Genomic DNA, 26031 nt, shown 5'->3' with positions numbered 1-26031 from the left:
TGGGAGAGATCCAAAATCTCCAACCAGGACACCAACATGCTGAAGAGGCTTGGCCTCATGAAGAAGGAGGACGCCATCCGCTTCCCCAGCGAAGAAAGCTACCCCAAGCCTCCAATGGAGTATCGGGTTAGTTTTGTTGATCACTTAATCCGCGGCCTTTCGACCCCAATCCACGATTTCCTCCGCGGCCTTCTTTTCGTTTATGGGATTCAACTGCATCAGTTGACCCCTAATTCCATCCTTCACATTTCTATTTTCATCACGCTTTGCGAATGTTTCCTCGGAATCCCTCCCAATTGGGTTCTGTGGAAACGCATTTTCTGCCTCCGCCGCAATGGCTCCCACAACGTCACTTATAACATAGGTGGCGTTGTTATCTGTGTTCGTACTGATGTCGATTATTTCGACGTCAAATTTCCTGATTCTGTCCAAGGATGGCGCAAAAGTGGCTCTACATTCACGAAGAAAGCGCCAACTCCGTTGAACACAACATAGTTCCTTTCGACGGAAGTGCCAGAATCCAGCGCCGCCGCTCCTGGGATGCCGAAGTTTCTGAAGAAGAGAAAAAGGCGACAGAGGCACTCATGTCTCGTATCCATCAGCTGCAAAACACTCGAGGCAAAGAACTGTCTGGTGTTCAAATCACTGCCTACTTCCTTAGGATTAGGGTGCAGCCTCTTCAGGCTCGCAAAAATCCCCTCTGGACGTATTCTGGTGAAAACGACGCCAATAGAATCTCCGACGATCTTTCTGCAAAGGACTTGGAGAAGTTGATCCGAAGAGTTTCCCGCTTGGCAAAAAAGGATCCTATTCCTTCCGCTTGTCGCGTGGAACCATACAGCTCCGCCAATCCTCTCCCCGAGGTATTTTGCCTTCTCGAGTTTCTATCTTGTTACGAATTTGCCCCTGCATCTCATTGTATTTGTGTCACTCTAATTTTTCTTTTGTCGCTGTTTTCTTGCAGAACCATCCTACTATGACTTCCCTTCCTCCTCTTCCTGAGGATGGAGAAGTCGAAGAACGGGGCATCGTTGCCGAAGATACCCCAGGTTCTTCTATTCCTGAAAGTGAAGTCGCGGGTTCCCACAAATCTGCGGCTTCCCATGAAAAGGAAGTTGAATCTGAGGCCAGTGAATCGACGCAATCCCTTCCTCCTGCAGTTTCCCCAAAGAACAAAAGGAAAAGGCATGATGCCGAGGATTCTGGCACTTCTAAGGCTGAAAAAGCTGGTCCTTCTAATCCGAAGGCAGCTTACGATCCTTATGTTGAATCCCTCATCAGCTCGTAAGTCACCTATCTCGCTATATTTTTGTACTCGAAATATTTATCTTGTCGTGCTTTTTATACTGCCGATTTTTTGATCAATCAGTGATGAGGAGGAAGAAGTACCAGTTACTGACGTGGCTCCTCGAACAAGCACGTCACGTACTGTACTTGCCTCAGACACGCTAGTTGAAGGAGAAGAAACGTCGCCTCCTCAACAAGACGTCGTCACCACTACTCCGCCATCAAGCCCCCGTGTCCCTTCACCAAAAAGGGCAAGGGTTGAAAAGATTGTTGATTCTGCCCCTCAGTTGGGCAGTTCGTCGACTCTGCTCTTAGATGATGTAAGTCTGTCGACATCTATATTTTCCTTATTTTATTTTTCCACACCTTTTCTCTTTTTCATGCCGATGTTTCTCTTACTGTGTTCACGCTGAACAGCCTATGATCAAGGATCTTCTCCGCATCGGGTCCCAATTTATTGGGTACCGTGAATATGCCGCCAGAGCCGAAGGTAACGACTTTTATACTTGCTATTTTGCACTGACTTTCTATTCCTGTTGCTCGTCGCTATTTTTTGATCTTTCTTTTCTTTCTTTTTCATATCTCGACAGAAAAACTTTCAGAGGCCAACGAACGTGTCGACGCACTTGCTCAAAAACTCGAGCAAAGTGAGGCGGCTCGCAAGAAAGCTGAACTTGCTGCTAGCAAAGCCAAGGCCGAGGTTGATGAAGCCAAGGTGAAAGCTGCTAGTGTCGAGGAACTGCAGAGAAGGCTCAAAGATGCCGAATCTGCCTTAGATGAGCAGAAAACTGCACAAACTGTGCGTGAACAAGAGATCATCAAGCGTACGAAGTCGCAAAGTCGACGTACGCTGAGTAATATCATCAACCCCTTCTATTGTACTTCCTGTTTCTTGGTTTTTGACTAATGGTTCTTTGTTTTGTGTGGCAGCCCAAACAAACCAAGATTTTGATCTGGAGAATCCCGTCAATGACCCTCTCCTTGATGCACTTTCTCTTCTGGAGTTCCATGGGCGCGAAATTCGTGAAGGCGTGGCCAATGCCAGTGCGAGTTTGTCGGCGTTGTTCCCCTACTTCTTCCCGAAGAAAGAGGAACCTTCGACTTTCCTTGCCCTTGCCAAGCTTTTCAATTCGTCGGAAGACACTGGGATTGAAGATGCGTCGGGAGAATATGAAGGTTCTTTGTCGAGAATCTGTTGCCCTGGTTGCTGACAGCCAACAGACGCTTGATTGGATGAAGGTTGGCGACACCAGCCAGGTAGAGCATTCGAGATGGAGGTCGCTGATCAAGGCAGCCAAGCCCAACACGAAGAAGATCTTGGCGTATCTGGGGATCAAGCCAGCTTCGACTCCTAGCTCCTCGAGGCCGGAGGTCTAGTTGCATGCCTCCTTGTTTCTTTTTCTGTTTCTTTTGCTTTTGTTGCCAAAGTAGTTGTTTTGGCGACATTCATTTCCTTAGCTCCACTGTAGTGCCCTTGTAATTATTCCAAGAAATTAATGAAAAACTCTATCTGTCATTTGATGTTGTCTTGTCTAAATTTCAGTTGATATTTGATAACTATACTCCAACTTCCGCTCCTTCCAATGTATCGCCTTCTTCTCGTGCGAGGAGAGCTTTTGCTGATACTGCACCTGTCGACGATACCTTGTCGCAAGAACTGGATGAACTTCGGCAGCAACTTCGCATGCGAAGAAGCAAACACTTGTGATGATGGAGCAATCTCGTAAGTCATCTGAAGCCGAAAAAATTGCTCTTCAACAATCTCACGAAGCCGTGGCTGCTAAGGAAATTGCCGCTTCCGAGGCTGAAAAGGCAACTACTCGAGAAAATTTCATGCTCGAATTAATGAATGAAGCCAGTGCAGATATGTCGGGTATGCCTGTTTCATCCGCTGATATTCTTTATCTTCATGCTATTGTTTCTTAGAGGTTTCCACTTCTTTGTTTTGATAGGTGCCTTTACTGATGCTGCTGCCGAGGAGGAGAGGGTAAATGCTAGGACAACCCTCCTTGTTAATCTTTCCCTGGACCATGGTTCTTTGTTTTGGGCTACCCCAGAGAGGACCCGCCAAATTGTCAGATTCCAAGATCGCGCCTCTCAAACTCGCGATTTCCTTGACTTCTGCACCAAGACTTTGTCCATGGTTTACAACTCCATGTTTCCTCGGAACGTCCAGCCAAAAACTCTTCCTGACTTGATGGAAAGGTTCAGGGATGCTCGCAGTATCCATGATTTTGTCAGAGCTCAACTGGTAGCTGGCGCCAGATTTGCTCTTATCATGCTCCAGATCTGCCACTCGAAGCTTGACCTTACCCAGGTTGTCGAAAAGGTTCACCAAAAAGTAAAACGTCGGAGAGTTGGTGTTGACAGGATTAACACGAAGGTTACGCCTATAGCCGAAGAAATGATTGAGGACCTACTTCGGATGGATGCCGACTTTTTTGCCGATGGCCATTATGCCGATTTTCTTGGTGCTGCTCCTGAGGAAAACAGGGTTACTCTTGATGACATATTGAATCAAGACTAGTTATTTTCTTCTTGTAGATATTTTTCTTTGTAATCCATGACTATATTGTAAAGCAATCATTATATTTCTCTGTTTGTTTAGCCCCCGAGTGTTTCGGTGACTCTTTACTATATTTGTATACTTGCGAGGTTTTGAACCAAGGCATTTATATATTTAGGGCGAATATGAGCCCCCGAGCTTTTTATTGAGTACTATTTTGTATTTTTGTTGACTCACGAGGTATTTGAATACCAAGGCAAGTTTTTCCTTTTGTCGATGAACTATATTGAAATTCGTCGGAGCGAAGACTTTGGTCATGTCGATAAAGAAGAAAAGTTATATTGTCACTATCTTTATTATATTGCAGCACCGCGAGCCCGCCTCATTAAAAACCTTCTCCGGCCCCACTCGGTGCCCCGAAAAAGGAAAAGAGTGCGTCTGAAAACTCGCGGGCGTTTCAGTACATTGAAGCTTTACAAAGACTATATTTTGACTCTAGGCGTAGAAACGCCTAAGTTGCGCCACGTTCCAGGGGTTTGGCTCCTCCACCCCTGTCTTCTTGTCCTTTATTCTGTATGCTCCTCCTCCAATTACTTCCGTGACAATGTAAGGGCCAAGCCATGGTGACTCGAGTTTTTCATGACTTTTTTGCGTGAGCCGAAGAACTAGGTCTCCCACCTGAAAAGATCTTGGCCGCAAACGTCGACTGTGGTAATTCTTCAAGTCCTGTTGATATTTGGTTACCCGAGATAATACTTCATCTCGAGCTTCATCAAGTGCGTCGACGTCGTCTTCTAGCGCTCTTCTCGACGTTTTTTCATCATATTCAGCGACACGTGGAGAGTTGTGCTCTATCTCGATTGGTAGTACTGCCTCTGCTCCATGAACCAGGAAAAACGGAGTTTCCTGCGTTGCTGTGTTTGGTGTTGTTCGGATGCTCCACAACACACTTGGTAGTTCTTCTGGCCAGGTATGTCGAGCTTTTTCCAGTGGTCCTAACAAGCGCTTCTTGATACCATTGCAGATGATGCCATTGGCTTTCTCGACTTGCCCATTGGTTTGAGGATGTGCAACTGACGCAAAGTTCAGCTTAATACCCACCTCTTCGCAATAATCTTTGAATTCATGGGATGTGAAGTTACTGCCGTTGTCTGTGACGATCTTTGTGGGGCACTCCAAATCTGAAGACGAGGCCTTTTACGAATTTTACTGCGGATGCTCCATCTGGTGAATTTATCGGCTTCGCTTCTATCCACTTTGTAAACTTATCGACAGCTACTAGCATGTACTCCTTTCCTCCTGGCCAGGATTTGTGTAACTTACCCACCATATCAAGTCCCCATTGAGCAAAGGGCCATGACAATGGTATTGGTGCTAGCTCGCTGCCGGAGAGTGGGGTTTTGCGGCAAACCTTTGACACGCGTCGCAAGTTCTTACTATGTCCTTGGCGTCCTCGATTGCTGTCAACCAGTAGAATCCTGCCCGAAAAACCTTGGCTGCAATAGCTCGACTACTTGCGTGGTGGCCACATATTCCTTCGTGTACATCCTTCAGAATTATTCTTCCTTCTTCAGGTGTGACGCACCTTTGCAAGACGCCCGAAATACTTCGCTTATACAATTCTCCCTTGACCACCGTGAAAGCTTTGGAGCGTCGAATTACTCGCCTTGCTTCAACTGGATCGTCAGGTATTTCTTTCCTAAGGATATATGATATGTACGGCTGCATCCACGGTATCTGTATCATCATGACCAAGTCCTGATCTTCTTCGTCCTCTTGCTTTTCCTTGGCAGCCCCCGAGGGTTTCTTCTCCTTCTTTTTTGACTTTGTTGGCTTAGTGGATCTCTCTGTTATCTCTTCCCAGAATACACCTGGCGGGACTGGAAGGCACTGTGACCCGATGTTTGCAAGAACGTCGGCTTCATCGTTGCTCAACCTGCTAATATGATTTACTTCGCATCCATCGAATAACTTCTCAAGCTCGTTGTACATCTCCTTGTATGCCATCATGCTATCATTGATTGCATCACATTGGTTCATAACTTGCTGAGCCACCAACTGTGAGTCGCCAAAGATTTTTAATCGAGTTGCTCCGCAGGCTTTCGCCATCTTCATCCCGTGTATGAGAGCCTCATATTCTGCTTCATTGTTAGATGCGTTAAGGAACGTCATCCGGAGGATGTACTTCAATTTGTCGCCTTCAGGTGATATGAGTACTACTCTGCGCCAGCTCCTTTCTAGTCTCTTGGACCCATCAAAGTTCATGGTCCAAGTTCTCGATAAATCTGGAGGTCCTGTATTTTGCAACTCCATCCATTCTGCGATGAAGTCCGGCGTATTTGCGACTTTATTGCTTTTCTTTTTTCATATGTGATGTCCCGAGGGGAAAGTTCTATTCCCCAAAGGGAGACACGACCCGTAGCTTCTGGGTTATTCAATATATTTGACAAGGGAGCTTCATTGACCACTATGATCGGGTGTGCCGAAAAATAGTGTCGTAGTTTTCGTGCTGTCGTGAACACTCCATATGCTAGCTTTTGGTACTGAGGGTACCTTTGTTTTGAAGGTGACAAGACTTCGCTCACGAAGTATACTGGCCGCTGCACTCCATGGATTTTCCCTTCTTCTTCTCTTTCGACAACTAATACCGTGCTAACCACTTGGGGCGTGGCTGCAATATATAGCAGGAGGGTTCCTTTTCCTTTGGAGCCACCAGGATTGGTGGTGTCGAGATTTTTCGCTTCAGATCCTCGAAAGCTACGTCGGCCTCTTCGTTCCACCGGAATTTATCTCCTTGTTTTATCAGCGCATAAAATGGTAACGCTTTTTCTCCTAACTCGGCGACGAACCTGCTCAAAGCTGCGACTACTTGATTAGCTGTCAGTATTTCTTTCAACTTTGTTGGCTTTCTCATTGTTACTATGGCTTGTATTTTGTCGGGATTTGCTTCAATCCCTCTTGCTGAAACTAGAAACCCCAGAAGTTCTCCTGCTGGGACGCCAAAAGAACACTTCGTCGGGTTCAGTTTGAGGCAGAATTTGTCGAGGTTGTCAAAAGTTTCTTTGAGATCCTCGATCAGCGTTGTCCCCTTTTTTGATGTTATGACGACATCATCGATGTATACTTGCACGTTTTTCCCGATCTGTGTTGCTAAACACTTCTGCATCATCCTCTGATATGTTGCTCCCGCATTTTTTAGACCAAAGGGCATTGTCTTGTAGCAAAACACGCCGTAAGGTGTAATAAACGCTGTCTTGGCTTCATCATCTTCTTTTAATCTGATCTGGTTATAACCAGAGTATGCATCCAAGAAGGAAAGACGTTCACAACCTGCCGTGGAGTCGATAATTTGATCGATCCTTGGGAGGGGAAAGTGATCCTTGGGACAATGTTTATTGAGACACGTAAAGTCGACGCACATGCGAAGGACTGTCGTGTTTTTCTTCGGCACCATCACTGGGTTAGCTACCCATGTGGCTTCTGTAGATATTTCTCTGATAAAACCAGCCTCTTCGAGTCGATTTATTTCTGAAAGCATGGCTTTGCGGTTTGGTTCCGAAAAACGCCGCAGAGGTTGTCTGATTGGTTTCGCCGTTGGATCCAAATTTAGGTGGTGCTCGGCAAGTTCCACTGGGTACTCTGGCATGTCACTGGACACCATGCAAAGATTTTCCAGTTCTCACGGAGGAACTTGACGAGCGCGCTTTCCTATGCGATATCCATGTCGTTTGCTATAGATGTCGTCTTTTTTGGATCTGTCGGGTGAATCTGCACCTCCTTAGAATTTTTCTCTGTGTTGAAAGTTGATTCTTTATTTGGTCTTCCAACGTCTGGCAGTACGTCGTAATCGGTCATGCTTTTTGACGCCAAGTACTCAGCTTGCATCCCGAAAGTTTACGCCAACCTGTGAAAATCCTTGTCGCACTTATCGGCTAAGGCAAAGCTTCCCCTGACTGTGATTGGTCCTTTTGGTCCGGGCAACCTCCACAACAGGTATGTATAGTGTGGCACTGCCATAAATCGAGCATATGCTGGTCGTCCTAACAGAGCATGATATTGTGATGGAAAATCGACAACTTCGAACTCGAGCCTTTCGATTCTATAATTTTCTCGGGTCCCAAACTGGACGTCAAGATTGATCTTTCCCAATGGATAACTTGGTTTCTCCGGTGTGATGCCGTGGAACCTTGTGTCTGTTGGTTTCAAGTTTGCTAAGGATATGTTCATCTTCCTCAATGTATCTGCATACATGAGGTTCAAGCTGCTGCCGCCGTCTATGAACACTCGAGAGACATCAAATCCTGCGATAGCTTCTTTGGCGGGATAAGTGCTGACTGCCCTGGTCGAGGAACTTGCTGCGGATGATCTGCTATTGTGAAGCCGATATCTTGTCCTGACCAATTAAGGTACTCAACTGTTGGTGGAGGCATTTTCTCTCGCCATAAACACCTGTCGTGAGATTACTTTTTGAGCTCTATTGGACGGCCTTCCCTTACGAATCATCGACACTCAAGCTCCGTTGGAGTTAGGATCAACATAGGGTGGTGGTGCAGTGCTGCCGCTATTCTTAGCTGGTGTCGATTGTCCTCTCGTAATCGCGGGAGGTGGCGGTAGATGAACTTCGCTCCTAGGCTCCCGAGGGTTTCTCTCGTGCTGCTCGAGCGTGAGCATTTTCTCGCGTATCTGAACATTGCACGAAAATTTCGACAGCCTTTCTGCAGTGCCCCGACTGTCTTTTCCCGTTGTCGTCGAGGAAGAAGTGCATCCGGCACGGTCCGTTCAGCATTTCCTCGGGGGACACGAAAGGTCTTGGAAACCTCGGCCCACTATTTTGCCTGTTGCGTGAATCATCCCTATTATCACCTCGCTGTTCACCGCTTCTCGGTAATCATCTCTCGTTGCCTCCTGTATTTGTCCGAAAACCTGCCGAAATTTGTCCCTGGAGCGTCGTAGTTTTGGTACGTCCGAGGAAATCTTCGCCTCGGTTGATAGTTTCGACCACGGTCCTCCTCTCGGCGACCCGTGTCGTTTGTTGTGGACAGCGTCTTCTCCATCTGCCCATTTATTTGCTATCTCCATTAACGCGGATACTGTCCTTGGATTGGTCCTTCCCAAATCCTCGACAAAGTCTCCACGCCTGACTCTGCGACAAATGCATCTATTTGCTCTCTCGTCAGATATGTTTTCTGCCGAGTTTTTGATGATATTCCACCTCTGGATGTACTTTCTCATTGGCTCATCTGGCTTTTGTCGACACGCTCTCAACTCCTCTAACGACGCGGGTTTTGCACGTGGATCTGAAGTTCTTGACGAACACGTCCTCGAAACTTTCCCACTGTCGATGGATCCTGGAGCGAAGTTTCTTTATCCATGATCGTGCGGCACCACTCGGGTGCACCTGGATGCTTTGCATGGCTGTTGCCCTAGTTCCTCCTGTCAGCTTCACCGTCTCCAGATAGTCGACTAGCCAATCCTCTGGATCTTGAAGGCCGTCGAATTTCTTGAAATTATCGGGTAACTTGAATCCTGAGGGGACTCGCGTTTTTCGGACTCTCCTCGTGAAGCATGGTAAGCCGCACATATCTTCGTCGTTAAGTTCTGGGGATTGCCGATGATCCCTTCTACTTTGCCGCGCTCTGTCGACTCTTGCTTGTGCTGCTGTGTCTCTTGCTCCACTTGGCCCTTCAGGTGCTGCCGCTGTTGCTGCTGCGGGTCGCGGACTATTTTGCCTTGCCACTCCTTCGGGAGGCGTTGATATAAACGCTGTCCCCATAGCTCCAACTCCTGCTACCGCCATATTGTACAGTGTTTCCCTTGGATCACCCGGAGGTGGTTTAGATGCAAGGATAAAAGCATGTGTCGCCATATACCCAGCCTCTGGTGTCTTAGGGATGATGTTTCCTCTTGTATCTATCGACATAAAGGACATGTCGAGGTTTTGAACCAAGTGTTCTCTTTCCGCTTCGGGTATGTGTTGCAGTCTTGACCTTGCTCTGTTCCGCGCCTCCCGATGGCTATCACCCGTAGTTCTAGATTGTCGACTTAGATCTGCCCTTCTCCTGCTGGATGCAGAAGCTGCCTCCTTTCTCCTGTTCAACTCAGCTGTCTGTTTTTCCAATTCCCTGGCAGCTCGTGCGAGCCTATATTGATATGCTTGCAATTCTTCTGGTGTGGCTGTGGTAGCCATTGGTTCTGTGCCGTTCATAGCTCTCGCAGCTCTGTCCCACGCTGCTTGTGAAAGTTGAACTCTATCTCGCGGCTCTGGCCCGACGTATTTGTTGCCCAAGCCTTGTCGCAGATTGGAGGGATCAACGTATGGATTTCCCAAACTGTCAAAAACCTCAGATGTCTCTTCTTGATCTTCAATGGCGTAAATCTGATGATACTTTGTATTCAGATCTACGTTGGGTTTGGTGACATCGTCGTTGAGATTGATGAAGACCTTGCCCACTGTCAGAGATTTGTCGATGAAGTCGTAACTGTCGACATTGCTTGAGCCATCGCTTATATATGAGTCCGCAGATGACTCAAACGACATGTCGTTGAAGATCTTGGCGAGTTTCTCTCTTGCTCTGGTGCTGACGTAGCGTGTCGCCGAGGTTTCTTCTTCTCCTGACTCGATTGACGATGCATAGTTTGAAAAATCGGAATCGACCACCGACGATCCCGACGAAATCGGAATCTCGACACGATACGATCCTTCCTTCTCGACGCGAAAGTGGAACCTTCCGAACGTCATCTCCATGGGTTCCGCCAGATACGCATATGCATCCAAACGGGAGGGTGGGTGAGGAACAAAATCGACAAGACCAGTAGCGATCTGTTTACCTCGATCCATTGTGTTGCTTGCGGTTGATGATGTCGAAGATCTTGAGCGTGCCATCGAGATCAGCTCCTTACGCCTCTAATTCCCACAGACGGCGCCAATTGACAAGGTATTGACTTGTCAATGCCTATGGATTGTAGGCTAGGGTTTAGTTAGAAGTAGAGGGTAAGTAGATCTCGAAGGTTTCAGCCGAAAAGTACTCGACGACTATGAAAACTAGAGTTTGCAGACAATGATTCGATTGATTCTTTGTCCCTCGACTCCCCTTTATATCTGAGGTGAAGCCGAGGGATTCGTGCTATACAAGTTTACAGAGTCCGGGACGGTTTCTAACTCATCCCGCCAGATTACAAACAACACTTCCTATTACAACTCTATCTTTCCTTAGTAAATCTTGGGCTCCCGAATCTTCTTATTCTTCGGGTATTGGGCTTCCAGTAAACCCCGGGTACCATCTTCGGCAGGCCCATTTGGGATGCCTATGTCACTGGTAGTACTATTATTCTTTCTGATCCCATGAAACTTGAGTCAAGCTATATGCAATTGCCGCACGACAGTGTAGATGAATCAGTACATATGACATACGTGCATCCTCTGGTAGTAGACATGGGCACCTATGCATTTTGGAATAATGCTGATGGTATGTTTCCATGTGCGTATACACCAAGCCATGGAGATAAAAACATGCATGTGCATGAGCCCAAACAAATATCAGTTCAGAGCAAAGTTAAGATACGTGAGGAGATATTTTCTGGTGCAAATACGGGAGCTCAAATCGGCGATTATTTCGAGAATCCTCGTCCACCAGAACAAGCTGCACATATTTGGAAGTTTCAGCCGTGGAGATTGCTTTCCCCGAAATCATCTGGATGGGGTCCACCTGCAGAACACAAGGAAGATGGAATCCACGTTAACTAAGCTAGGAAGGTTCAAGTTTGCTTTTATTTCCTTGTCGGTTTGTGCAACAGGTTTATTTTGTACGCAAGATTAGGATCGGCTGATATATAAAGCCATAGAGCCACCGATTGTAATTTTTTAGGTTGAATTTTATGAGATAAAACACGTGTGTGTTTCGGCCGTCGCGCCGAGGGTGAAAGTCCCTGTGTGTATCAGTTGAGACCCATCGAGGTTGTTCCCGTGCGTTGGATTGGAGGTGTCGCACTTCTAATTGCTGCGTGGTTCATCTAGAACCGTCCAAGTAATTCCTCTCGCCGAGAAGGGTTTGCTTGTTGTTCGCGCGAGTTTGCATCGTCTAGATCGTAAGCCGCGTTACTTATCGCTGTCGCTACTGATCGCCGTGAAAGATTGGGCCAAAAACCCTTTGGATCACGTTGATCCATATCACAAGTTTAAAACATGAAAATGAAAAGGGAAGCATGTAACCTTCTCAGTTACTTTAAAATGAAGTTTTTGGAAGGTTTTTGAAATTTCCATGTTTGAAACCCAAAACCACTTCTCTTCATGCTTGACTTCATAAGACAAAGTTTAGGGTTAGGGGGTATAGATACATGATTTGTATGGTTTGAATATGTCCAGAGACCTTGTTTATCAACTTTAATGCGCTTACTATATATATGACATAAGAAGACTATGTACTTTGGTTTTTCATTTTTCTGATTTTTTTAATTTTCTGCGCATTTGAATCTTGGTCAAATCCTAGGTTTGACCAAGATTTAGACAAGTTTAACACGTGAAAACGAATAAGTAAGCCTGGATCCTTCTTAGTCACTCTAAAATGAAGCTTTTGGGATGTTCTTGAAATTTCCATGTTTGAAACCCAAAACGACCTCTCTTCATGCTAGACTTCATAAGATCGACCGAGTTTAGGGTTAGGGGTAGATACATGATTTGTATGGTTTGAATATGTCCAAACCTTGTTAATTTATCAACTTGAATGCTTACTATATGACATAAGAAGACTATATGCTTTTGTTTTTCATTTTTCTGATTTTTTTTTGAATTTTATGCCCATATATTTGAATCTTGGTCAAATCCTAGGTTTGACAAAGATTTAAACAAGTTTAAATTATGAAAATGAAAAGGTAAGCATGGATCCTTATTAGTCACTCTAAAATAAATCTTTTGGGAGGTTCTTGAAATTTCCATGTTTGAAACCCAAAACCACTTCTCTTCATGATTGACTTCATATATAAGACAGAGTTTAGGGTTTTAGGGGTAGATATATACATGATTTTTCTGGTTTGAATATGTCTAGACCTGGTTTATCAACTTGAAGGCTTACTATACATATGACATAAGAATGCTATGTGCTTTGGTTTTTCATTCTCTTTTGATTTTTTTTCTAAATTTTTAGGCCCATTTGAATCTTGGTCAAATCTTTGGTTTGACAAGGATTTAAACAAGTTTAAAACATGCATGAAAATGAAAAGGGAAGTCTGTATCCTTCTTAGTCACTCTAAAATGTAAGCTTTTGGGATGTTCTTGAAATTTCCATGTTTGAAACCGAAAATGACTTCCCTTCATGCTAGACTTCATAAGATCGACAGGGGGTAGATACATGATTTGTCTGGTTTGGATATATCTAGACTTTGTTTATCAACTTGAATGCTTACGATATGACGTTAGAAGACAATGTGATTTGGATTTTCATTTTTCTGATTTTTTGAATATTGTGCCCAGCAATTTGTATCTTCATGAAATCCTAGCTAGGTTTGACCAAGATAATTTAAACGAGTTTAAAACATGAAAATGAAAAGGGAAGCATGTAACCTTCTCAGTCACTCTAAAATGAAGTTTTTGGGAGGTTTTTGAAATTTCCATGTTTGAAACCCAAAACCACTTCTCTTCATGCTTGACTTCATAAGACAAAGTTTAGGGTTATTAGGGGGTATATATACATGATTTATATGGTTTGAATATGTCCAAACCTTGTTTATCAACTTGAATATGCTTACTATATATATGACATAAGAAGACTATGTACTTTGGTTTTTTATTTTTCTGATTTTTTTAATTTTCTACGCATTTGAATCATATCTTGTCAAATCCTAGGTTTGATCACCAAGATTTAAACAAGTTTAAAACATGAAAATGAAAAGGGAAGCATGTAACCTTCTCAGTCACTCTAAAATGAAGTTTTTGGGAGGTTTTTGAAATTTCCATTTTTGGGTAGATATATACATGATTTTTCTGGTTTGAATATATATGTCTAGACCTTGTTTATCAACATGAATGCTTACTATACATGTGACATAAGAATGCTATGTGCTTTGGTTTTTCATTCTTTTGATTTTTTCTGAATTTTTAGGGCCATTTGAATCTTGGTCAAATCCTTGGTTTGACCAAGATTTAAACAAGTTTAAAACATGAAAATGAAAAGGGAAGTCTGTATCCTTCTTGTTTACTCTAAAATGAAGCTTTTGGGATGTTCTTAAAATTTCCATGTTTGAAACCCAAAACGACTTCCCTTCATGCTAGACTTCATAATTAAGATCGACAGGGGGTAGATACATAATTTGTCTGGTTTGGATATATTTAGACCTTGTTTATCAACTTGAATGCTTACGATATGACATAAGAAGACTATGTGATTTGGTTTTCCATTTTTCTGATTTTTTTGAATTTTGTGCCCACCCATTTGTATCTTCGTCAAATCCTAGGTTTGACCAAGATAATTAAAACAAGTTTAAAACATGAAAATGAAAAGGGAAGCATGTATCCTTCTTAGGCACTCTAAAATGAAGCTTTTGGGAGGTTTTTGAAATTTCCATGTTTGAAACCAAAAACCACATCTCTTCACATGCTTGACTTCATAAGACAGAGTTTAGGGGTTAGGGGTATAGATACATGATTTGTCTGGTTTGAATATGTCTAGACATTGTGTATCAACTTTAATGCTTACTATATGACATAAGAAAAATAATGTCATGTAAATGAGTTAACTTGGATTTCCTACCCTTGAATCCATAGGAAACTTTGTTCTAATGCACTATAATAATCAACCGAGTTTTTACACCAACAGGTCTGTCACTTACGTGTGGTGCCCACGCGTGAGGTCCCACACTTCAGTGAGCACAAGTCACGTGCAACAGGTACGCAAACTCCCAGCCATCTTCTTTGTCAAGAGAAGACGCATCAGGATGCGTATTGGAAGTCTGTGGGTCCTTCTGGATCCTTCGGTTGTCCCTCTCACAAAAAAAAACAAATCCCTCTCATTCTCGGCCTCGCTCGACTCGCTCGCTTGCTCGCTCGCTCGCACCTCCTGCTCACTGACAAACCCTGCACAAAAGTCAACATCATCACCCGAAAAAGGGGAGACACCATAATGCTCTCCCTTCTTCTCTCCTTCCGAGTGATCCCTCTTCCTCCGAGTTTCACTCGACGGGCAAACACACATGTGCTGCATAGTAATAATAAAAAGGTAGAAAAATCAACCTACGAATCTATAATTAAATAGGTTAAACTAGGGTTTTGCCCAGTACTACAGATCAAGGTTCAAACCTTGTTTATCAACTTGAATATGCTTACTATATGACATAAGAAGACTATGTACTTATGTTTTTCATTTTTCTTATTTTTTTAATTTTCTGCGCATTTGAATCTTGGTCAAATCCTAGGTTTGACCAAGATTTAGACAAGTTTAACACGTGAAAATGAATAAGTAAGCCTGGATCCTTCTTAGTCACTCTAAAATGAAGCTTTTGGGATGTTCTTGAAATTTCCATGTTTGAAACCCAAAACGACCTCTCTTCATGCTAGACTTCATAAGATCGACCGAGTTTAGGGTTAGGGGTAGATACATGATTTGTATGGTTTGAATATGTCCAAACCTTGTTAATTTATCAACTTGAATGCTTACTATATGACATAAGAAGACTATATGCTTTTGTTTTTCATTTTTCTGATTTTTTTTTGAATTTTATGCCCATATATTTGAATCTTGGTCAAATCCTAGGTTTGACAAAGATTTAAACAAGTTTAAATTATGAAAATGAAAAGGTAAGCATGGATCCTTATTAGTCACTCTAAAATAAATCTTTTGGGAGGTTCTTGAAATTTCCATGTTTGAAACCCAAAACCACTTCTCTTCATGATTGACTTCATATATAAGACAGAGTTTAGGGTTTTAGGGGTAGATATATACATGATTTTTCTGGTTTGAATATGTCTAGACCTGGTTTATCAACTTGAAGGCTTACTATACATATGACATAAGAATGCTATGTGCTTTGGTTTTTCATTCTCTTTTGATTTTTTTTCTAAATTTTTAGGCCCATTTGAATCTTGGTCAAATCTTTGGTTTGACAAGGATTTAAACAAGTTTAAAACATGCATGAAAATGAAAAGGGAAGTCTGTATCCTTCTTAGTCACTCTAAAATGTAAGCTTTTGGGATGTTCTTGAAATTTCCATGTTTGAAACCGAAAATGACTTCCCTTCATGCTAGACTTCATAAGATCGACAGGGGGTAGATACATGATTTGTCTGGTTTGGATATATCTAGACTTTGTTTATCAACTTGAATGCTTACGATATGACGTAAGAAGACAATGTGATTTGGTTTTTCATTTTTCTGATTTTTTGAATATTGTGCCCACCCATTTGTATCTTCATGAAATCCTAGCTAGGTTTGACCAAGATAATTTAAACGAGTTTAAAACATGAAAATGAAAAGGGAAGCATGTAACCTTCTCAGTCACTCTAAAATGAAGTTTTTGGGAGGTTTTTGAAATTTCCATGTTTGAAACCCAAAACCACTTCTCTTCATGCTTGACTTCATAAGACAAAGTTTAGGGTTATTAGGGGGTATACATGATTTGTATGGTTTGAATATGTCCAAACCTTGTTTATCAACTAGAATATGCTTACTATATATATGACATAAGAAGACAATGTACTTTGGTTTTTCATTTTTCTGATTTTTTTAATTTTCTGCGCATTTGAATCATATCTTGTCAAATCCTAGGTTTGATCACCAAGATTTAAACAAGTTTAAAACATGAAAATGAAAAGGGAAGCATGTAACCTTCTTAGTCACTCTAAAATGAAGTTTTTGGGAGGTTTTTGAAATTTCCATTTTTGGGTAGATATATACATGATTTTTCTGGTTTGAATATATATGTCTAGACCTTGTTTATCAACATGAATGCTTACTATACATATGACATAAGAATGCTATGTGCTTTGGTTTTTCATTCTTTTGATTTTTTCTGAATTTTTAGGGCCATTTGAATCTTGGTCAAATCCTTGGTTTGACCAAGATTTAAACAAGTTTAAAACATGAAAATGAAAAGGGAATTCTGTATCCTTCTTGTTTACTCTAAAATGAAGCTTTTGGGATGTTCTTGAAATTTCCATGTTTGAAACCCAAAACGACTTCCCTTCATGCTAGACTTCATAATTAAGATCGACAGGGGGTAGATACATAATTTGTCTGGTTTGGATATATTTAGACCTTGTTTATCAACTTGAATGCTTACGATATGACATAAGAAGACTATGTGATTTGGTTTTCCATTTTTCTGATTTTTTTGAATTTTGTGCCCACCCATTTGTATCTTCGTCAAATCCTAGGTTTGACCAAGATAATTAAAACAAGTTTAAAACATGAAAATGAAAAGGGAAGCATGTATCCTTCTTAGGCACTCTAAAATGAAGCTTTTGGGAGGTTTTTGAAATTTCCATGTTTGAAACCCAAAACCACATCTCTTCACATGCTTGACTTCATAAGACAGAGTTTAGGGGTTAGGGGTATAGATACATGATTTGTCTGGTTTGAATATTTCTAGACATTGTGTATCAACTTTAATGCTTACTATATGACATAAGAAAAATAATGTCATGTAAATGAGTTAACTTGGATTTCCTACCCTTGAATCCATAGGAAACTTTGTTCTAATGCACTATAATAATCAACCGAGTTTTTACACCAACAGGTCTGTCACTTACGTGTGGTGCCCACGTGTGAGGTCCCACACTTCAGTGAGCACAAGTCACGTGCAATAGGTACGCAAACTCCCAGCCATCTTCTTTGTCAAGAGAAGACGCATCAGGATGCGTATTGGAAGTCTGTGGGTCCTTCTGGATCCTTCGGTTGTCCCTCTCACAAAAAAACAAATCTCTCTCATTCTCGGCCTCGCTCGACTCGCTCGCTCGCTTGCACCTCCTGCTCACTGACAAACCCTGCACAAAAGTCAACATCATCACCCGAAAAAGGGGAGACACCATAATGCTCTCCCTTCTTCTCTCCTTCCGAGTGATCCCTCTTCCTCCGAGTTTCACTCGACGGGCAAACACACATGTGCTGCATAGTAATAATAAAAAGGTAGAAAAATCAACCTACGAATCTATAATTAAATAGGTTAAACTAGGGTTTTGCCCAGTACTACAGATCAAGGTTCAAACCTTGTTTATCAACTTGAATATGCTTACTATATGACATAAGAAGACTATGTACTTTGGTTTTTCATTTTTCTGATTTTTTTAATTTTCTGCGCATTTGAATCTTGGTCAAATCCTAGGTTTGACCAAGATTTAGACAAGTTTAACACGTGAAAACGAATAAGTAAGCCTGGATCCTTCTTAGTCACTCTAAAATGAAGCTTTTGGGATGTTCTTGAAATTTCCATGTTTGAAACCCAAAACGACCTCTCTTCATGCTAGACTTCATAAGATCGACCGAGTTTAGGGTTAGGGGTAGATACATGATTTGTATGGTTTGAATATGTCCAAACCTTGTTAATTTATCAACTTGAATGCTTACTATATGACATAAGAAGACTATATGCTTTTGTTTTTCATTTTTCTGATTTTTTTTGAATTTTATGCCCATATATTTGAATCTTGGTCAAATCCTAGGTTTGACAAAGATTTAAACAAGTTTAAATTATGAAAATGAAAAGGTAAGCATGGATCCTTATTAGTCACTCTAAAATAAATCTTTTGGGAGGTTCTTGAAATTTCCATGTTTGAAACCCAAAACCACTTCTCTTCATGATTGACTTCATAAGACAGAGTTTAGGGTTTTAGGGGTAGATATATACATGATTTTTCTGGTTAGAATATGTCTAGACCTGGTTTATCAACTTGAATGCTTACTATACATATGACATAAGAATGCTATGTGCTTTGGTTTTTCATTCTCTTTTGATTTTTTTTCTAGATTTTTAGGCCCATTTGAATCTTGGTCAAATCTTTGGTTTGACAAGGATTTAAACAAGTTTAAAACATGAAAATGAAAAGGGAAGTCTGTATCCTTCTTAGTCACTCTAAAATGTAAGCTTTTGGGATGTTCTTGAAATTTCCATGTTTGAAACCGAAAAAGACTTCCCTTCATGCTAGACTTCATAAGATCGACAGGGGGTAGATACATAATTTGTCTGGTTTGGATATATTTAGACCTTGTTTATCAACTTGAATGCTTACGATATGACATAAGAAGACTATGTGATTTGGTTTTCCATTTTTCTGATTTTTTTGAATTTTGTGCCCACCCATTTGTATCTTCGTCAAATCCTAGGTTTGACCAAGATAATTTAAACAAGTTTAAAACATGAAAATGAAAAGGGAAGCATGTAACCTTCTCAGTCACTTTAAAATGAAGTTTTTGGGAGGTTTTTGAAATTTCCATGTTTGAAACCCAAAACCACTTCTCTTCATGCTTGACTTCATAAGACAAAGTTTAGGGTTAGGGGGTATAGATACATGATTTGTATGGTTTGAATATGATGTACTTTGGTTTTTCATTTTTCTGATTTTTTTAATTTTCTGCGCATTTGAATCATATCTTGGTCAAATCCTAGGTTTGACCAAGATTTAGACAAGTTTAACACGTGAAAACGAATAAGTAAGCCTGGATCCTTCTTAGTCACTCTAAAATTAAGCTTTTGGGAGGTTCTTGAAATTTCCATGTTTGAAACCCAAAACCACTTCTCTTCATGATTGACTGAGTTTAATTTGGGTTTTAGGGGTAGATATATACATGATTTTTCTGGTTTGAATATATATGTCTAGACCTTGTTTATCAACATGAATGCTTACTATACATATGACATAAGAATGCTATGTGCTTTGGTTTTTCATTCTTTTGATTTTTTCCTGAATTTTTAGGGCCATTTGAATCTTGGTCAAATCCTTGGTTTGACCAAGATTTAAACAAGTTTAAAACATGAAATGAAAAGGGAAGTCTGTATCCTTCTTATTTACTCTAAAATGAAGCTTTTGGGATGTTCTTGAAATTTCCATGTTTGAAACCCAAAACGACTTCCCTTCATGCTAGACTTCATAAGATCGACAGGGGGTAGATACATGATTTGTCTGGTTTTGATATATTTAGACCTTGTTTATCAACTTGAATGCTTACGATATGACATAAGAAGACTATGTGATTTGGTTTTCCATTTTTCTGATTTTTTGAATTTTGTGCCCACCCATTTGTATCTTCGTCAAATCCTAGGTTTGACCAAGATAATTAAAACAAGTTTAAAACATGAAAATGAAAAGGGAAGCATGTATCCTTCTTAGGCACTTGATACGTCTCCAACGTATCGATAATTTCTTATGTTCTATGCCACATTATTGATGTTATCTACATGTTTTATGCACACTTTATGTCATATTCGTGCATTTTCTGGAACTAACCTATTAACAAGATGCCGAAGTGCCGCTTGTCATTTTCTGCTGTTTTTGGTTTCAGAAATCCTAGTAACGAAATATTCTCGGAATTGGACGAAATCAACGCCCAGGGTCCTATTTTGCCACGAAGCTTCCAGAAGACCGAAGAGGAGACGAAGTGGGGCCACGAGGGGGCCACACCATAGGGCGGCGCGGCCCAGGCCCTGGCCGCGCCGACCTAGGGTGTGGAGCCCTCGTGCCCCCTCCTGACTTGCCCTTCCGCCTACTTAAATCCTCCGTCGCGAAACCCCCAGTACCGAGAGCCACGATACGGAAAACCTTACTGAGACGCCGCCGCCGCCAATCCCATCTCGGGGGATTCTGGAGATCTCCTCCGGCACCCTGCCGGAGAGGGGATTCATCTCCCGGAGGACTCTACACCGCCATGGTCGCCTCCGGAGTGATGAGTGAGTAGTTCACCCCTGGACTATGGGTCCATAGCAGTAGCTAGATGGTTGTCTTCTCCTCATTGTGCTTCATTGTTGGATCTTGTTAGCTGCCTAACATGATCAAGATCATCTATCTGTAATTCTATATGTTGCGTTTGTTGGGATCCGATGAATAGAGAATACTTGTTATGTTGATTATCAATCTATTGTCTATGTGTTGTTTATGATCTTGCATGCTCTCCGTTATTAGTAGAGGCTCTGGCCAAGTTGATGCTAGTAACTCCAAGAGGGAGTATTTATGCTCGATAGTGGGTTCATGCCTCCATTGATATCTGGGACAGTGACAGAAAGTTCTAAGGTTGTGGATGTGCTGTTGCCACTAGGGATAAAACATTGATGCTATGTCTAAGGATGTAGTTATTGATTACATTACGCGCAATACTTAATGCAATTGTCTGTTGTTAGCAACTTAATACTGGAGGGGGTTCGGATGATAACCTGAAGGTGGACTTTTTAGGCATAGATGCATGCTGGATAGCGGTCTATGTACTTTGTCATAATGCCCAATTAAATCTCACAATACTCATCATAATATGTATGTGCATGGTCATGCCCTCTCTATTTGTCAATTGCCCAACTGTAATTTGTTCACCCAACATGCTGTTTATCTTATGGGAGAGACACCTCTAGTGAACTGTGGACCCCGGTCCAATTCTCTTTACTGAAATACAATCTACCACATCGTTCTACTGTTTTCTGCAAACAATCATCATCCACACTATACATCTAATCCTTTGTTACAGCAAGCCGGTGAGATTGACAACCTCACTGTTTCGTTGGGGCAAAGTACTTTGGTTGTGTTGTGTAGGTTCCACGTTGGCGCCGGAATCTCTGGTGTTGCGCCGCACTACGTCCCGCCGCCATCAACCTTCAACGTGCTTCTTGGCTCCTACTGGTTCGATAAACCTTGGTTTCATACTGAGGGAAAACTTGCCGCTGTACGCATCACACCTTCCTCTTGGGGTTCCCAACGGACGCGTGTTGTACGCGTATCAGCACTCTAAAATGAAGCTTTTGGGAGGTTTTTGAAATTTCCATGTTTGAAACCCAAAACCACATCTCTTCACATGCTTGACTTCATAAGACAGAGTTTAGGGGTTAGGGGTATAGATACATGATTTGTCTGGTTTGAATATGTCTAGACATTGTTTATCAACTTTAATGCTTACTATATGACATAAGAAAAATAATGTCATGTAAATGAGTTAACTTTGATTTCCTACCCTTGAATCCATAGGAAACTTTGTTCTAATGCACTATAATAATCAACCGAGTTTTTACACCAACAGGTCTGTCACTTACGTGTGGTGCCCACGCGTGAGGTCCCACACTTCAGTGAGCACAAGTCACGTGCAATAGGTACGCAAACTCCCAGCCATCTTCTTTGTCAAGAGAAGACGCATCAGGATGCGTATTGGAAGTCTGTGGGTCCTTCTGGATCCTTCGGTTGTCCCTCTCACAAAAAAAACAAATCTCTCTCATTCTCGGCCTCGCTCGACTCGCTCGCTCGCTCGCACCTCCTGCTCACTGACAAACCCTGCACAAAAGTCAACATCATCACCCGAAAAAGGGGAGACACCATAATGCTCTCCCTTCTTCTCTCCTTCCGAGTGATCCCTCTTCCTCCGAGTTTCACTCGACGGGCAAACACACATGTGCTGCATAGTAATAATAAAAAGGTAGAAAAAATCAACCTACGAATCTATAATTAAATAGGTTCAACTAGGGTTTTGCCCAGTACTACAGATCAAGGTTCAAACCTTGTTTATCAACTTGAATATGCTTACTATATGACATAAGAATACTATGTACTTTGGTTTTCATTTTTCTGATTTTTTTATTTTTCTGCGCATTTGAATCTTGGTCAAATCCTAGGTTTGACCAAGATTTAGACAAGTTTAACACGTGAAAACGAATAAGTAAGCCTGGATCCTTCTTAGTCACTCTAAAATGAAGCTTTTGGGATGTTCTTGAAATTTCCATGTTTGAAACCCAAAACGACCTCTCTTCATGCTAGACTTCATAAGATCACCTGAGTTTAGGGTTAGGGGGTAGATACATGATTTGTATGGTTTGAATATGTCCAAACCTTGTTAATTTATCAACTTGAATGCTTACTATATGACATAAAAAGACTATATACTTTTGTTTTTCATTTTTCTGATTTTTTTTGAATTTTATGCCCATATATTTGAATCTTAGTCAAATCCTAGGTTTGACAAAGATTTAAACAAGTTTAAATTATGAAAATGAAAAGGTAAGCATGGATCCTTATTAGTCACTCTAAAATAAATCTTTTGGGAGGTTCTTGAAATTTCCATGTTTGAAACCCAAAACCACTTCTCTTCATGATTGACTTCATAAGACAGAGTTTAGGGTTTTAGGGGTAGATATATACATGATTTTTCTGGTATGAATATGTCTAGACCTTGTTTATAAACTTGAATGCTTACTATACATATGACATTTGAATGCTATGGGCTTTGGTTTTGCATTCTCTTTTGATTTTTTTCTAAATTTTTAGGCCCATTTGAATCTTGGTCAAATCCTTGGTTTGACCGAGATTTAAACAAGTTTAAAACATGAAAATAAAAAAGGAAGTCTGTATCCTTCTTAGTCACTCTAAAATAGAAGCTTTTGGGATGTTCTTGAAATTTCCATGTTTGAAACCGAAAACGACTTCCCTTCATGCTAGACTTCATAAGATCGACAGGGGGTAGATACATGATTTGTCTGGTTTGGATATATCTAGACCTTGTTTATCAACTTGAATGTTTACGATATGACATAAGAAGACAATGTGATTTGGTTTTTCATTTTTCTGATTTTTTTGAATATTGTGCCCACCCATTTGTATCTTCATCAAATCCTAGGTTTGACCAGGATTTAAACAAGTTTAAAACATGGAATGAAAAGATAAGCCTGGATCCTTCTTAGTCACTCTAAAATGAAGCTTTTGGGAGGTTCTTGAAATTTCTATGTTTGAAACACAAAACAACTTCTCTTCATGATTGACTTCATAAGACAGAGTTTAGGGTTTTAGGGGTAGATATATACATGATTTTTCTGGTTTGAATATATATGTCTAGACCTTGTTTATCAACTTGAATGCTTACTATATATATGACATAAGAATGCTATATATGTGCTTTGGTTTTTCATTCTTTTGATTTTTTCTGAATTTTTAGGCCCATTTGAATCTTGGTCAAATCCTAGGTTTGACCATGATTTAAACAAGTTTAAAACATGAAAATGAAAAGGTAAGCATGGATCCTTCTTAGTCACTCTAAAATGAAGCTTTTGGGATGTTCTTGAAATTTCCATGTTTGAAACCCAAAACGACTTCGATCTCTTTATGCTAGATTTCATAAGACTGAGTTTTAGGGGTTAGGGGGTAGATACATGATTTGTCTAGTTTGAATATGTTCATAGTACTCCCTCTATAGGAACTTGGAGAAAGCAACTGTTGTGCCACACAATTTTGTTGTTTTCCTATTATTCTTTCATGAAGCTTTACGATGTGGTTCGTGTGTGGGGATCAAACTCGTAATCTCGTTTCAACTACACAACCAACTACTCTGCTCATCCTTGCATGTAATTAACCAATATAGGAATTTGATTCCACGGAACTTTTTCAGTACATAAGTCTCCTCCTTAACTCCTCTAGTCTCTACCAAGCCGGCCGCCTCGCTACTTCCCTAGCTTCCTCCCTACAAAGACACCTCGCCCCCGTACGCGAGCTAGGTCCAGCCGGAGATGGGGCACAGCCGCCCCCGCTGGAAGAATGCTCAGAGGAAGTCCGGGCAGGAGGACAAGGGTGACGCCATCCCGGATGAACTTCTCGGGCTGGTGTTCCTGCGCCTCACCTCGCCTCTGGATCTCGTCCGCGCCGCGTTCGCCTGCAGGAGCTGGCGCAAGGTCATCGCGGCGGAGGACTTTCGTGTCCTCTCCGCTCGCCACGGCGCGCCATCCTCCATAGTCGCCGGCCACTACCACATCAGCTTCTCCCATTGTCACTATCGGTCGTCTGGCTTGCTGCCCCACTTCGTTCCCTCTTCCTCGTCATGTTGGGCCGGGGTCGCCGCAAATAATCTCGCACTCGACTTCCTCCCACGGGCGCCAAACGGCGACCTCAGTTTGGAGCTCGCCGACTCTCGGGGCGGCCTCCTACTCCTTGCGGACTTCGACCACACCGAACACGGAAAGCCTTTCGAGCAGCCTTCACGTCTCGTCGTCTGCGATCCCCTGGCAGGTCAGTACGTGACGGTCCCTCCACCCCCTGCTGTTTCGCACACAACATTCATAAGCTTGTTCCTGGGCGCCGCCCTCCATGGCGAGGACGCTGCGGCGCGCATCAGTCTGTCAAATTACATGGTGACGTGCCTGATCTATCATGACGGCATCTGCAAGACCTGCGTGTTCTCGCCTGGCCGTGGTGGCCACGCTTGGACCTCCTCCGGCGCCATCGTGCCTCTCCACGCCACGCACACAGGCCTGTCGGATATCCTCTTTGTGGGGTGCAACGCCCGTTTCTTCCAGTGGTACGTGTTCGGTGGGCTCGGAAACTTCATTCTTGCTCTCGACAGAGAATCCAGCGAGCTCTCACGCTTCGAGAGAGCTCGAGACGAGGACTGGCTTCACACCGTGCCGATTGAGATGCTGGGCGGGCCCTCGCGCGTGCTGAATTGGTACGTGCTAGAGCTTCCGTGGCCACCTACCTTCCGAGCTTGCTTATCCTAGGATTCTGGCTTCCTGGGTTGGATTAGTGTCGGCCATGGTGCTGTCGACACGGTCTAGAGGTTGAAGACGAAGGGCATCTCAAGGATTTTGTTGTAATTTCGTTTTTATTCAGGTGATTTGTACTATTTGATGTTTCTCTTAATGCCAGAGGGTTTATTTGCACTAGTCATACTTGACATAGCTGTACGTTTTGAAGATTACATTTAACTTGTTCATCATGATCCGAACTTCTAACATACTCTTAATGCCAGAGGGTTGATACGTCTCCAACGTATCGATAATTTCTTATGTTCCATGCCACATTATTGATGTTATCTACATGTTTTATGCACACTTTATGTCATATTCGTGCATTTTCTGGAACTAACCTATTAACAAGATGCCGAAGTGCCAGTTGCTGTTTTCTGCTATTTTTGGTTTCAGAAATCCTAGTAAGGAAATATTCTCGGAATTGGACGAAATCAACACCCAGGGGCCTATTTTTCCACGAAGCTTCCAGAAGTCCGAAGACGAAACGAAGAGGGGCCACGAGGCAGCCAGAGCATAGGGCGGCGCGGCCCCTGCCCTGGCCGCGCGGCCCTATGGTCTGGG

General features: G+C 42.2%; 1 protein-coding gene across 1 annotated transcript; it reads left to right on the top strand.

The window, feature by feature from the left end:
• The first annotated feature begins 434 nt into the window (after window positions 1–434).
• Window positions 435–11610, top strand: LOC127338800 (uncharacterized). The gene is made up of 6 exons (XM_071827592.1): window positions 435–863; window positions 965–1284; window positions 1370–1607; window positions 1705–1777; window positions 1878–2111; window positions 11588–11610. Exons 1-6 carry the CDS (start codon window positions 435–437, stop codon window positions 11608–11610), a joined length of 1317 nt encoding a protein of 438 aa, XP_071683693.1.
• The last annotated feature ends 14421 nt before the right edge of the window (window positions 11611–26031 follow it).

This window comes from Lolium perenne, chromosome 3 (assembly GCF_019359855.2).
Source record: "Lolium perenne isolate Kyuss_39 chromosome 3, Kyuss_2.0, whole genome shotgun sequence".
In the NCBI taxonomy this organism is placed as follows: Eukaryota; Viridiplantae; Streptophyta; class Magnoliopsida; order Poales; family Poaceae; genus Lolium; species Lolium perenne.
Note: the sequence above shows the minus strand (reverse complement) of the source record. Positions and strands in the feature narration are given on the sequence as shown.

What these genes read in the sequence shown, in the direction of transcription:
- LOC127338800 (XM_071827592.1), top strand. Translation starts at nt 435, where the DNA reads ATGGCGCAAAAGTGGCTCTACATTCACGAAGAAAGCGCCAACTCCGTT. An exon ending in CCGCCAATCCTCTCCCCGAG is followed by an intron (nt 864 to 964) that starts GTATTTTGCCTT and finishes GTTTTCTTGCAG; the next exon opens with AACCATCCTACTATGACTTC. An exon ending in GTTGAATCCCTCATCAGCTC is followed by an intron (nt 1,285 to 1,369) that starts GTAAGTCACCTA and finishes TTGATCAATCAG; the next exon opens with TGATGAGGAGGAAGAAGTAC.